Source organism: Peromyscus eremicus, chromosome 4 (genome assembly GCF_949786415.1).
Source record: "Peromyscus eremicus chromosome 4, PerEre_H2_v1, whole genome shotgun sequence".
In the NCBI taxonomy this organism is placed as follows: domain Eukaryota; kingdom Metazoa; phylum Chordata; class Mammalia; order Rodentia; family Cricetidae; genus Peromyscus; species Peromyscus eremicus.
The window spans coordinates 33801755-33816401 of record NC_081419.1 but is presented as its reverse complement, the minus strand read 5'-3'; the positions used below and the strand labels follow the sequence as shown (position 1 = coordinate 33816401).

Genomic DNA, 14647 nt, shown 5'->3' with positions numbered 1-14647 from the left:
TGAGAATAGATTTATAATGTCCTTTGGTTAAAGGAAGAATAAAAATATGACTAGTTGGGAAATAATGCTCTACACACCTGACAGGTAGTGTTCTGTCTCCTTTTCTCCTATCCATTTCTCTTTGAGGAACAGGATACCATCGGAAATTTAGCTTCCAGTTAAAACCACCATAAGTCATGTCTGACCCAGCCATGTATTCAAAGGTATCATCGCTAATAACATCAATGATAGGGCACACAACTGTTTTCCTGTAGAAAAACAAAACCCAATTCATATATAAATGATAATTTACATTCAATTCTTCAAGTTGATTATAGATGATATGATAACATTTAATTTTTTATGACTACACTGTTTTTTATTTTATCCCCTTTCTTTGCAGAACCATTTCCTCTGTCATTATCTTTCTTCCTCACCTTTACCTTAATGTTGTGATATGAAATCTAATCAAATATTCTAATTGACCTTCAAGCTGACTTTAAAATGCATTCTAACTACAAATTCAGCAGGATGAACATGGTCTGTTTCTCATAAACTTCCACCCACAGCATGATTAGTCAAGTTGCTCTGATATTATGCATCATTTTAGCTATAACCCACTAAAAAGCAATAGCATAGAGAGATGGAAAATATATGAGAGAATATTAGATCTGGAGGTTTGCATTTCAAATAGATTAAGTTAGTTTAAAGAGCACAGGGAAACTTGCCACAGAGAAATCTCCTTTTAGGAAAAAAACAAACAGTATCAATTAAAATCATGTTCTATAGGTGATTTTACAGGAAACAGTTTCTGTGAAGGATACCAGGGCCCTGACAACTTCATCAGCAAGCTGTCAGGGAACTAAGAGTCTATTATTGTCTCAGTCCAGGTGCTTTGTTAAAATAAAGACAGTAACTCTTGTCTTTTTGTTCCACCCTAGTTTCCTATAGTTAAGATGTTTCAGGGGCTTGTGAGTCTATTTAGGGTAAGAATGTTTCACTTGGTTATTTTATTGGGTATATTGTTTTGTCTGTGTTGTGGCTTCTTTCATTCTTTGTTTTTTTTTTTTGTGGCTTTAGTGGTTTGCTATGGGACCAAATGTCAATCATCTCCACAAGAAAATGTTCAAGTTGACTCAAGGTGGCATTGATTGTAGCTAATTCTGAAGAACAGAGTGATTGTATGCATAGGTGTAGCAAGCCAAACAAGACTTCAATTACATTTTATTTGGTAAGTGCAATATTACTGCCACTCATTGTCATGTGGGTTGTATATGCCACACAATTGGGCATGGCCTGAAGTTCTCTGAAGTCAATAAGCTTCATCTACCCTTAGGAAAGCTTCTTGGTGAATCTAGACACAACCAAATCATGACATCTCTTTCTTTACTGGATTTAATAACTTAACTTTGAAGGGGAAGAAATCAGATCTAATAATCTCAAGCATATTTTACTGTCTTCTTATGGCAATGTAAAAATTTATGACCAGGAAAAAGACTCATTATATACAAATATGATGCAAATGAATTGTTAGAATAAAAATAGATGGCTTATGCATGGCTATAATGAAACATTATATTAACAACTTATTAAGTTGAATATGAAATGCATGTTGAAAAGAACAGCATAATGTATAAAATGTTGCCAGAATTTATATTGAAGGTATTCTAAGTTCATTTTGCTTTGTTAGTTTCACTGTTCTGTGGTCACAGGCCAACACATAAAATGTTAGTAGCTGTGTACTGTACTCCCTTGATTAAGAAGTTCCCACTGCTTTCTTGACCTGCTGTGGTTCATTTTGCTGACAGCCTCCATCTGTCTTCATGGAAAGCACCAGCTTCTGCCATTTGTGTGATGTGGCTGAACTAGCTTACTTTAAGCGGTCGTTGTCTGGAACAACTAATTAAAATTTTAAATTCTGGATCTTCTACTGCACATGAAATGGCTATGCAAGTGATGTGCTCTACAATGATTTATCATAATACATAGCATTCAATGTTTGTTATCTTCATTAGGTACTAAGAATTACACTAATTTATCATGCATGTTTATGAATAGCTACAAAATGTCATCATCATTAGGAAGAACTGCAGGTATGTGTGAAGGTTCTTCACTTCTGCAAAGTTCAGTTTTTCAAATTTTAAAATTGACAGGTAGAGAAAGAATATTGTTTAAATAATTATACTTTGCTCTATTTGTGTTTTTAATAGTGGCATTATTTCAGGAAGGAAGGAGAGAGAGAGAGAGAGAGAGAGAGAGAGAGAGAGAGAGAGAGAGAGAGAGAGAGAGAGAGAGAGAAGAAGAGAAGAGAAGAGAGAGAGAGTTTTCTTCCAGGTGAGGTTGAACTAGATTGCGACCCCTCGGGAGTCAGAGTCAGAATGCACGGGAAGAGTGAAGAGATCAGTGCTGAGGGAGTGAGAAGAACTAGAGTATTCACTGAACTGCCAGTAACATAAGCAAGTTGGTAAGAACATCTGCAGTCCCTGTACAGGGGAGTTGGGAGTACCAAAGGTGCTTTGAAAATTGCCTACAACATATGCTGCCAGACTAGATTGATTTACTTCACCTACAAATGCTCAAAACATTTTTCATTGAATCATTTGATTATTTCTTAATCAATTACCCATGCTCAACATGAATCAGTCCGATTTTCAACTTAAAAATGAGAAAAGCTGCTTTTTTCAAAGCATGTGAAATAAACCTTCTGAAAATAGAACCTTGGACGAGGCATTGTGATGGACAGCTGGAGCTGCCCTGGAAGGTCCAGGTGTAAGCCTTGCAGACTTAACACGAGGCTCCCTACCTGTCTTCCTTTATTCTCGCCAGCAAGGGCTCCAGCCATCCTAAGGTGCACTCACAGTGTGCGTCCAGAAAAGTTATGACCTGTCCTTTTGAAGCAGCTGCTCCGCGGAGACGGGCACGTATTAACCCAGAGCGCTCTTCCATCCTGATAATTTTTACTGGCACTTCTAAAGTTTTCACGTAGTTCTCTAATGTCAACTTGAGAAAATCTGTAACGTGGAACAAGAATGGATGAGGAAGATTTGGAGTTGTTTTAGAACAAAATTGGGGTAACTAGTAGAGATCTCATCAGTTAATTAATGTTACATATCAAGTCATATATATTCTCAGTATTAACTAGTTAGGAAGCAATAAAGCATTTTAAAAAATCATTTTGACTGATTTCTAAGGATAGTTAGTGCCAAATGGGATATAAAAATAAACTGAAAGTATTTAATTGTTCTCAGAGTTGAATGTGCATCAACAATATATACTATATATGAAATGCATATGTGACTATATGGTATGTATCGATTTTATAGGTGGTTGATTATAAAGCAGAACATAGATCATTGCCCACTACCTTCTGATAATAAAAAGGGTTCCAAATTACAGGCATGGAAGCATAGTTTATACCTCTTTCACTGGCATCATCGACCAGGATGACCTCAGAGAGCAGGTAGTGTGGAGAGCGATTTATAACACTATAGACAGTTCTAAGTAGAGTGCTCCAAGCTTCATTATGGAACACAATGACTACACTTGTGTTTGGCAGTTCATCAGGGTAGACTTTCGTCTTGCATCTGGGAAAGAGCAAAGAAGAGTGATGGTAATAAAGTCATGTTTCATCCTGATCTTCCTCAGTAGGAATATTCATCACAATGCAACTTCAGACTTCAAAGTCCTTTACCAAGGAGCTGATTTATGAATATCTGGAATAATTTTCCTTTTTAGAAGTGCTGTGAGTAATCACTTGGCCTTTTGAAAGTTAAATATGCATAATTACCAATATTTTATTTTAACTCCTACAGGGAACAAAACAGCATGATTTCCATAATTCTAAGAAAACTAAAATAATATTCTTAAACTGTCAAAAAATTAAGAGCACCAAATACAATAGAGGCAGACAAATTCAGCCATTAGAAACAATTTTTATTCTTTGTTTTACCAAAAAAGAACCATCGCTATAAAAGCTGTACGAGTATAAATAGACAACAGTAGGTACAGTTCAAAGCATGTAAGGCTGAGATTATTTTTCTCTTTGGAAATTCTAATACATAAGCTTTTCACTTGAGGATGTACTAAATTATTCCTACTTTCAGGGGATGGGTAGTACTATGGCTCCTACAATTTCTTGATACTCTAGACGTAAATGAAAAAAAAAATTGGTTACCAGTACTTCCTAAACTTTACTGTGTACAAACATCTCCAAAGGGTTTGTTAAAACACAGATCTAATTTCCTAAGTCTAGGATGGAGCCTGAAGTCTTACTTTGCTGTTGGCCCCAGAAGCGGATGGCTCAGTAAGCAGCTGAATGAAAATTATCATTAATTTTACAATTTTCTGTTTTAAAAAAATTTTTAAATGTGCTTACAAATTCAGTTGTGCTGAGATCTTACTCCACAGGTCACCAATTGAAAAATGTGTGATTGATAAACAATTTGTGAAATTTTGTAAGTAGGTGTCCATAAACAGAACAGATGGTCATTTCAACTTTTCAGCCTGTAGCTATTTGTGTTGTGTATTTTAAACCCTTTTGACTATGGACTATGAAAAGTGTCTTGGACTTCTGGAGCAGGAGTAGGAGTTTATTCACCCTAAGCTATTTTTAATGTAAAATATTCTAAAGAGGTAGAAAATCAAAACAGTTCCATGAAATAAAATGAACCATGTATCTCCTGCCATTCATGATGATGTATTACACAATGCAGCATTGTTAGATTTAGTTGTTTTTTCATGATGAAATAAAAAATTTTCAATGAAATGTAGGAGGTGGAATTACAAAATAAAATCAAACTGAGCATGCCTGTTGAGACCTTCCTCATTTCAAACAATCTAAAGTGTCACCTAATAAGCAAAATCTTCTAAAATGTAGTCAGGTCAGAATATCCGTATACATCTTGTCTAACATTTTTATCATGGGTATATTTGAAAATAAACATCCACTAAGCTCTACATTACAAAAGTTACTACGCATATAAGAAAAAAAGAAGTAATGGATTCATTGCTCTTTCCACTCGGTGGAAATGTTCAAACAGCACCCTTGTCCTTCAGCATCTTTTCACTGCTATCTCCAGGCAGTTCATCACTAAATAAACTAAGAAAGCCGTCTCAGTAAGTGAGAAGGGTTTGTCCCACCATTTTCTTCAACCCTTTACTCTCTGCCTCATCAAATCCTCCCATCACATTTAGCATGCCAAGCAAAAATATGACAGCATAATCGTTACTATAACTAAAGTAAATTTACGCAAACAATGTGAAGAGAGTCCAACTGCTACTGGCTTAAACCAAGACTCACAATCAATGAATACTACCCAGTGTTGGTGGGGTTTTGTTGTTGTTTGTTTGTTTGTTTGTTTGTTTAAGTGATGTGTTTTAAATCAGGGTTTCCTGTTTGCAATTTTAAATACAACTCAGAAAATATGGATTAACACACAGAAATCTTAATAAATAAAATCAGCTGAGAATGATAGACTGTGCCTATTATTGTGGTATCTATGAGGCACAAGCAAGAAGATTGCCCTGAGTTGGAGGATATCCTGGGCTAACTACACAGTAACATACAGGCCATCCTGGTCTGCATAGCAAAATCCTGTCTCAAACTACAATAACAAAAATAGCAAAACTTAAAAGAGACATATGCTTCCTTTTTTAACTTTAAACGACTTTCATTAACTTCATTTTGTGGTTGAAAAACAATCACTAATGTTAATTCTATATTTATTATATCTATGGTTTACACAATGAACCAACCTAATCTTAATGCAGATACCATATTAATGGAGAATCTCCACTGTCTCATTCAAACTGGAACAAAACAAAATGTAGCTAAAATGTTTATCAGTTCTTTCACTTCACTCTAGAAGAACATTAGCTAACCATGGGTTATGAGTACTTTAGATATGGCAGTGAGTGTTACCATGATCTGTTGAAAGATGGTGATCACACATTACAAAGCAGATCTCCATGCTTGATGTTATATAAGGTGTTTGATTTCAAGTTCTTAACACCAACAAAAACCATAACTACATGATATAAATATTTAATTTGCTTGAATGTGGCAACAATTTTAGAATGTTTATGTATACCAAAACATCAAGTTGTATACCTTAAATCTATATAGTTTTTATTTGGCAAGAATACTCAAAAAACTACAGCAGAGGACAGGGGTCATTCAACAGAAAAGATTGGTTTTGCTTTCTTTTATTTTGTCTTTTTGTTTTGTAAATTGTTAATTTATAGAAATTAAACATTTTTATGTGAGTTTATCCAGTTATCCCAAATACACAGATTGGTATCCATAAGAGTTGTGATTCCACTGCTCAACCACAGGCAATAACTGCCAGAAGACCAGAGAGCTTGCTCAAGGACCTTCCCTACTGTCTGTTACCCCAGACCCAATTCTCAGAGTTATCCCTAGCACTGCAAGAGGACATGAGCTGCAGCTTCCCCTCCACCCTGTGCATGCCTCCTCTGGATGCTATAGACCATTTCCACTGCCCTTCTCTACTCTAGCCTTCAGCATCAGCAAGCATTCCCCTAACCCCCACCTTCCACCTCCATGAATACACCAACTGAGTAGGCCAGTAAAATAGGTAACACTCAGCCAACACAGCCTCTGAAATTCCAGAGAGGAAACAGAAACCAAGGAACAAAAATATGACCCTACTGAGACAAACCCAGAAATCAGCACCTAGATCTATAATCACCCCAAACACAGATACCTAGACTCCAGCATAAAAACACAATCAATAACAACTATGGCACTATGTCACCATCAAGAGACCAGCTATCTTACCACAGTAGGCCCTGAATATTCCCACATAGCTGGAACATTAGAACAAAAACCTAAAACAACTTATTTGAAGAAGACAGTGATTCTTGAAGATGAAATGTATAAAACCCTTAAAGAAACTCAGAAAAACACAAACACACAATTGGAGGAAATGAATAACTTCCTTTAAAAAAAGCCAAGAAAACAAACAAACAAATAAAATTACTGAAGGAAACAAATAAAATTGTTCAAGACCTGAAAGATGAAAATAAAAGTAATAGAAATAAAACCTGAAGGAATTCTGGAAATGAAAATTTTAGGAATGCAAACAGAAACACCAGGGGCAAGATTCACCAACAGAATAAAAGAGATGGAAGACAGAATCTCAGGCATTGAAAATATAATACAATAAATGGATGTATTGATCAAAGAAAATGTTAATCTAAAAACTTTCTGACACAAAACATTCAGGAAATCTGGGACACTATGAAAATACCAAACCTAAGAATAATAGGAATAAAGGAAGCAAAAGAATACCAGCTCAAAGGCACAGAAAACATTTTCAACAAAATCATATAAGAAATTTTCCTACCCTAAAAAAGGACATGCCTATAAAGGTTCAAGAAGCACACAGAACACCAACTAGACTAGAAATGAAAAGAAAGTCCCCTCACCACATAATAATCAAAACATTAAACATACAAAATAATGAAAGGATATTAAACGCTGTAGGAGAAAAAGTCCAAATAACTTATAAAGGCAGACCTATCAGAACTAAACCCTACTTCTCAATGGAGACTCTAAAAGACGGAAGGGCCTGGACAGATGTGCTGCACACTCTAAGAGACCACAGATGCCAGCTCAGATTACCACATTTAGCAAAACTTTCACTCACAAAAGATGGGGAAAATAAGATATTCCACAATAAAGTCAAATTTAAAGAATATCTACATATTCAGCCCTACAAAAGTTTCTAGAAGGAAAAACCCAAACCAAGGAGGTTAACTACAAACATGAAATAAATAATCATACATCAGCAAAAGGAAAAGAAGAGAAGCATGTGCACATGGGCACACACACACACACACACACACACACACACACAAACCATCACCATCAACACAAACACAATCAACAACAACAAAGTAACAGGAATTAACAATCATTGTCCATTGATACCTTTCAATATCAGTGGCCTCAATTTCCCATGAAGAAACACAGATTAACAGAATGGATATGAAAACAGGACCCATCCCTCTGCTGCATACAAGAAACACACCTTGACATCAAGGATAGATATTACTTCAGTGTAAAGAATTGAAAAAAGATATCCCAAGCAAATTGACCTAAGAAGCAAGCTGTTGTAACTATTTTAATATCTAACAAAATAGACTTCAAACCAAAATAAATCAAAAGAGATAAAGGACACTACATACTGATCCAAGAAGATGACATTTCAATTCTTAACATCTATGCCCCCAAAGGCAAGGGCACGCACCTTTGTAAAGAAATACTGCTAAAGCATAAATCACACATTAGCCCTAACATACTACTATTAGTGGGAGACTTCAATACCCTACTCTCACCAATGAATAGATGTCTCACACAAAAAGTAAATAGAGAAATGTTGGAGTTAACTAATGTTATAAAATAAATGAACCTAACAGTTAATTATAGAACATTCTACCAAAACACAAAAGGATATACCTTAATCCCAGCATCTCCAAATTTGACCACATACTCTAACACAAAGCAAGTCTCAATAAATTAAAAGAACACCATGCATCCTATTATGCCACCATTAATTAAAGTTGGATATCAATCAGCAACATGTAAGAAATCTTACAAACTCATGAAAACTGAACAACTCTCTAGCAAATGAAAAATGAGTCACAACAGAATAGAAAAAAAAAGGAAATTAAAGACTCTAGAATTTAATGAAAGTGAATGCACAACATATACAAACTTACAATAAACAATGAAAAGCAACACTACAAGGAAAGTTCAGGAAACTAGGCACTGACATAAAAAATGGAGAGATCTAATACTAGTAACCTAACAGCACAACAAAATACTCTAGAACAAAAAGAGTTAAGCACATCCAAGAGGCATAGATGCTAAGAAATTATCATATTTAGGACTGAAATCAATAAAACAGAAACAAAGATAACAATACAAAGAACCGATGAAAAAGAGAGTTGGTTCAATGAGAAAAATCAACAAAATAGAAAAAAAATCTTATCCAAACTAACTAAAAGACAGAGAATATACAAATTAATTAAATCAGAAAAATCAGGAGGACATAACAGCGTGAGGAAATCCAAAAAATCATAAGGACATGCTTTAAAAATTTATACACCAAATTGGAAAATCTAAGAGAAATGGATAATTTTCTTGAGAGGTACCGCGTACCAAAGTTAAAACAAGATCAGATACACAACTTAAATAGATTAATAACCCCTTGTGAGATAGAAGCAGTCATTAAAAGTCTCCCCCAACAACAACAACAACAAAAAAAAAAATAAAAATAAAAGTCCAGGAACAGAAGGTTTTAGCACAGAATTCTTACAAGACTTTCAAAGAAGAGTTAACATCAATACTCAAATTATTCCGCAAAATAGAAACAGAAGGAAAATTACCCAATTCATTCTATGAGTTCACAGTTATACTGATACCCAAACCACATAAAGACTAAACAAAGAGAATTACAGACCAATTTCCCTTATGAACATTGATGCAAAAACACTAAATGAAATATTTGCAAACTGAATCCAAGAACACATCTAAAAGGTCATACACCATGATCAAACAGGCTTCATCCCAGAGATGCAGGGATGGTTCAACAAACAATCATCTGTCAGTGTATCTACCGTATAAACAACCTGAAAGAAAAAAAAAATGATTCTCTCATTAGATGCTGACAAAACCTTTGACAAAATCTAACACCCCTTCATGATAAAAGTCTTGGAGAGATTAGGGATGCAAAGAACATATCTAAATGTAATAAAAGTAATTTACAGCACTTCTATAGCCAGCATCAAATTAAAAGAAGAGAAACTCAAAGCGATTCCACTAAAATCAGGAGCAAGACTAGGTTGTCCACTTTCTCCATAGCTATTCAATATAGTACTTGAGTTTTAGCTAGAGCAATAAGACAACTGAAGGAGATCAAGGGCTTACAATTGGAAAGGAAGAAGTCAAAAGTATCATTATTTACAAATGACATGATAGTATACATAAATGACCCTAAAAATTCTACTATCAATCTAGTACAGCTGATAAACACATTGAACAAAGTTGCTGGATACAAGATTTACTCAAAAACATCAGTATCCCTGCTATATACAAATGACAAAAAGACTGATGACAAAATCAGCAAAACAACACCCTTCGCAGTAGCTGCAAATAATAGAAAATATCTTGGGGTAACTCTAACCGGTCAAGTGAAAGACTTGTATGATTAAAAACTTCAAATCTTTGAAGTAAGAAATTGAAGAAGGTATCAGAATATGGAAAGATCTCACATGCTCATAAATTGGTGGGATTAACATGGTAAAGATGACTGTCACACCAAAAACAATCCCCATCAAAATTTCAACCCAATTCTCTAAAGATATTGATAGAACAATTCGCAGCTTCATATGGAAAAGCAGAAAACTCAGGATAGCTAAACCAATCCTGAACAATAGAAGAACTGCTGGAGGTATCACCATCCCTGATTTCAAGTTGTACTACAGAGTTATAATAATAAAAGCCACATGGTGTTGACTTAAAAACAGACACATTGATCAGTGGAATCCAACTGAAGATCCAGATATAAATTCACACACATATGGACATCTGATTTTTTTTTTTTATAAAGAAGCCAGAAATGCACACTTGGAAAAAAAAAAAAGGATCTTCACCAAATGGTGCTGGTCAAAATGGATGTTTGCATGTAGAAAAACACAAAAAGATCTGTATCTATCACCCTGCACAAAACTCAAGTCCAAGGAGATGAAAATTCTCAACATAAAACAAGATAGATTGAACCTGGTAAAAGAGAAAGTAGAGAAGAGCCTTGAACGCATTGGCATAGGAGACAACTTCCTTAACAGAACAGTAATAGTATAGGCACTAAGACTGATAGTTAATAAATGGGACCTCATAAAATTTAAAAAGCTTCTGTAAGGCAAAGGGCACCATCAATCGGACAAAAAGGCAACCTATAGAATGGGAAAATATTTTTACCAAACTACATCCAATAGAAGTCTAATATACAAAATACAAAAAGAACTCAAGAAATTAGATATTAAAGAAACAAATGTACAATATAAAATGGGTATAGAACTAAACAGAGAATTTTTCAGTAGAGGAATCTCAAATGGCTGAGAAACACTTAAAGGAATGTTCAACATCCTTAGACATCAAGGAAATGCATATCAAAACTACTTTGAGATTTCATCTTACACCTGTCAGAATGGCTAAGATCAATAACACAAGTGACAGCTCAGGCTGATGAGCATGTGGAGCAAAGGGAACACTCCTCCATTGCTAGTGGGAGTGTAAATTTGTACAGCCACTTTGAAAATTAATATGGTGGTTCCTCACTAAATCAAGAATCAACCTACCTCAAGACTCAGATATACCACCCTTGGGTATATACCCAAAGGATACACCATCCTACTACATAGACACTTGCTCAACTATGTTCATTACGTCTTTTTTCATAAGAGCCACATACTGGAAACAACATAGATACTCTTCAATTGAAGAATGGCTAAAGAAATTGTGATTCATATACAATGTATTATATCTCAGTGGTTGAAAAAAATGACACTGTGAAATCTACAGACAAATGGATGGAATTAGAAAAAATAAATCATGCTGAGTAAGGTAACCCAGACCCAGAAAGACAAATGTGGTATGCATTCAGTTATAAGTGTATATTAGCTTTTGAGTAAATTATAATCAAGCTACAATCCACTGACCCAGAGAGGTTAGGTAAAGAAGATGGCTATAGGACAGAAGCATGAATCTCCCTGGGAAGGGGAAACAGAATAGATTCTGAGGGTGGACTGGGGAAAGTGGGATTGGGAGTAGAAGGGAATCAGGTGGGAGGCATGGAGGGAGGGAGTATGGTGAGAGGCATCGGGAATTGGGGATCATTTGAGGGGTGTGTGTAGAAACAGTGCAGTGTAAACTTCCTGAAATCTATGAGGGTGACCCTAGTGAGTGTAGATGTAACCGTCTTATTAAATAAGAAACACAGAGTCAATGCAAAGATGAAAGCCCAAGAGGTCATAGCTAAGAGCTAAAAACCTTACCCTTCACTGTCTTTGCTATTTTCCTCAGCAAGAGACCTACTTCCTGTCTGTTTGTCTTTTTATAGACTTTTTATTCTGCCTTCTCATTGGTTGTAAACCCAACCACATGACCTCCTTGTCACTGCCTGTCTGTGCAGACCTCCAGGTCTTCTATGATTGGTATTGAGATTAAAGGCATGTGTCTCCATGCTGGCTGTATCCTTGAACACACAGAGATCCACCTAGCTCTGCCTCCCAAGAGCTGGGATTAAAGGCATGCACCACCACCGCCCAGTTTCAGCTTGCTATTAGCTCTGACCCTCAGGCAACTTTATTTATTAACATACAAATAAAATCACATTTCAGTACAATTAAAATATCACCATAAGTGAGGACTCCTAGTAATGAAAGACATGGAGTCTGAACTGGCCATCTTCTGTAGTCAGGCAAAGCTTCCAGTTGTGCAACCAGGTTACATTCATTTGAGATTTTGGGTGAAAAGGTCCAGTAGAGATTCCAGACTGATGCTAAAACAGAAGGTTGCCTTCTGAAAACTAACAGCAGGACTCCACTGCTAAGGATAACTTCTACTCAGCTCTTGGAGTGTGGCTCTTTGAGTGTTCAGCTGCTGTGGACTTGGAGGCTTTACCCCTACATTCTAATCTCTTTGATGTGAAAAGTTACTCTGAAGGCTATGGAAAGGCAAACCTGGATGCCAACTCAGCCACAAAATCATCCACTTATAATCTTCCCCACCTACACAATGTTCTGGATTAACAGTGGCTCAGAGCATGTTGGAGTAGCCAACCGATGTTTGATTTAATGTGAGGCCCATGGCAAGAGAGAAAGCCCATGCATTACACTGCCCGGATGGCCAGGAACCAGAGATTGGAAAATCCAAGGACCTAAGATTGAATCAAAAATGATTGGCACAAGAAAAAGAAAAAAAAATACAGTGAAAAGACTCCTAATGATATTCCTTTACTTATAGATCAGTGCTTAGTCCGGTTGTCATCAGAGAGACTTCCTCCAGCAGCAGATGAGAGCAGTGCAGAGACCCACAGCCAGACATTATGCAGAGATAATCTAAATCAAGGGTTCCTCTCCTTAGAGACTGGGAACCCTGTGGAAGAGGGGAAGGAAAGACTATAAAAATCAGAGGGGATGGAAGACACCAGAGGACCATGGCCCACCAAATCAACTAAGCAGGGCTCACATTGGCTCAAAGAGACTGAAACAGCAAGAACGGGGCCTGCACGGGTCTGCACCAGGTCCCCTGTGTATATGTTATGGCTGTTAGCTTAGTGTTATAGTGGGACTCCTAACAATGGGGAGTTGTTGTACCTCTGAACTCTTTTGCCTGTTCTTGAAACTCTTTCTCCTGTTGGGTTGCCTTGTTCAGCCTTGATATGAGGGCTTTGCATCTTATTTTGTCCTGTCTGGCTGTCTCTCTTAGATACTTGCTCCTTTCTGAGGAGGAAATGGAGGGAGAGTATGTCTGGGGGAAGAGAGTAGATGTATAGGAGCTAGAAGGCGTAAGTGAATGGGTAACTGTGGTTGGAGTGTACTACTGTATGAGAGAATCTATTTTTTAAGTGTTGTAATTCCCATGTTTTTTGATCAGATAATAACACATAGAGATTGTGTTAGTGTTTGCATTTTATACTCATAATATTCAGCTATAGTAAAATGCACCATGACTTTGTTTATTAAAGGGAAGAAAAGTAACATTACCAAATGAACTACAACACAATGGTTTAATTTTTACAATCTATTCAATTGTTCAATAGAACTTAAAGGAAAAGGCTTTTAAATCCACTTAGACATCACTTTCTATGAAATTATTATTTTTAATTTATGCATCAGTCACAATGATTTTGTATTGTTTTAACATGTCTTTCACTTCTTTTATCATTAGTTCCCCAGTTTCAACTTGTGTTATTTAGTGTACTAGAAGCAAGCACTGAGCTCATATCTCAGAAATAAAATTTTCACCTCTAGGTAGCTTCATTGGTGCTTTTATTTATAGACTTTATATGGAGTGCTTTCTAAATATTAAGGCTCAAACGAATTATGTAGGGATCTTGTTAAAATGCAGCTTCTGCTTTAGTCGAACTGGGCTGAGCCCAAAATTCTGCATTTCTAATGAGATCCTAGGAGATAGCAACACTGTTAGTCCCTGGTTGATACGAGAAGCAAGGCTACACAAAGTTCTCAATTGATGATTAGCCAAAAACCAGAAATACAGTCATTTCTCAAAAACTATGTTTTGCTTCATCAACTGAAATTTAATTTTTCTGCTTGTTGCTGCCTTTTCTATAGATGACTTTTTTGCTAATATTAAGTACTCTAATAGTTATAAGGAAATGAAGAATTACAATTAAAGTTTGCATCTGTAATACAAAGAATGCATCACATGCAATTTACTTGAAGCAATAACTCTATGAGCAGCTATGGCTGTGCTCACAAGATTAAGATATACCCTTGCATATCTACCCACAGCTAGCTACCACACCCTGATATAACTAACAGTAGACTCTAAAACCAGCTGACTTCAGGATCATAATGCTTTAAAAATATTTACCTGGAAGGAGATGAATACAATACA

At 36.0% G+C, this 14647-nt stretch overlaps 1 protein-coding gene across 1 annotated transcript in view; it reads right to left on the bottom strand.

The window, feature by feature from the left end:
• Window positions 1-14647, bottom strand: part of Galnt13 (polypeptide N-acetylgalactosaminyltransferase 13) — a 516359-nt gene that overhangs the window by 235094 nt on the left and 266618 nt on the right. Inside the window, exons 3-5 of the mRNA XM_059258836.1 lie at window positions 3397-3563; window positions 2783-2990; window positions 78-248 (exon numbers count right to left, since the gene is read on the bottom strand). Coding sequence (XP_059114819.1) covers window positions 78-248; window positions 2783-2990; window positions 3397-3563 — 546 coding nt within the window. The remainder of the gene's footprint in view (window positions 1-77; window positions 249-2782; window positions 2991-3396; window positions 3564-14647) is intronic.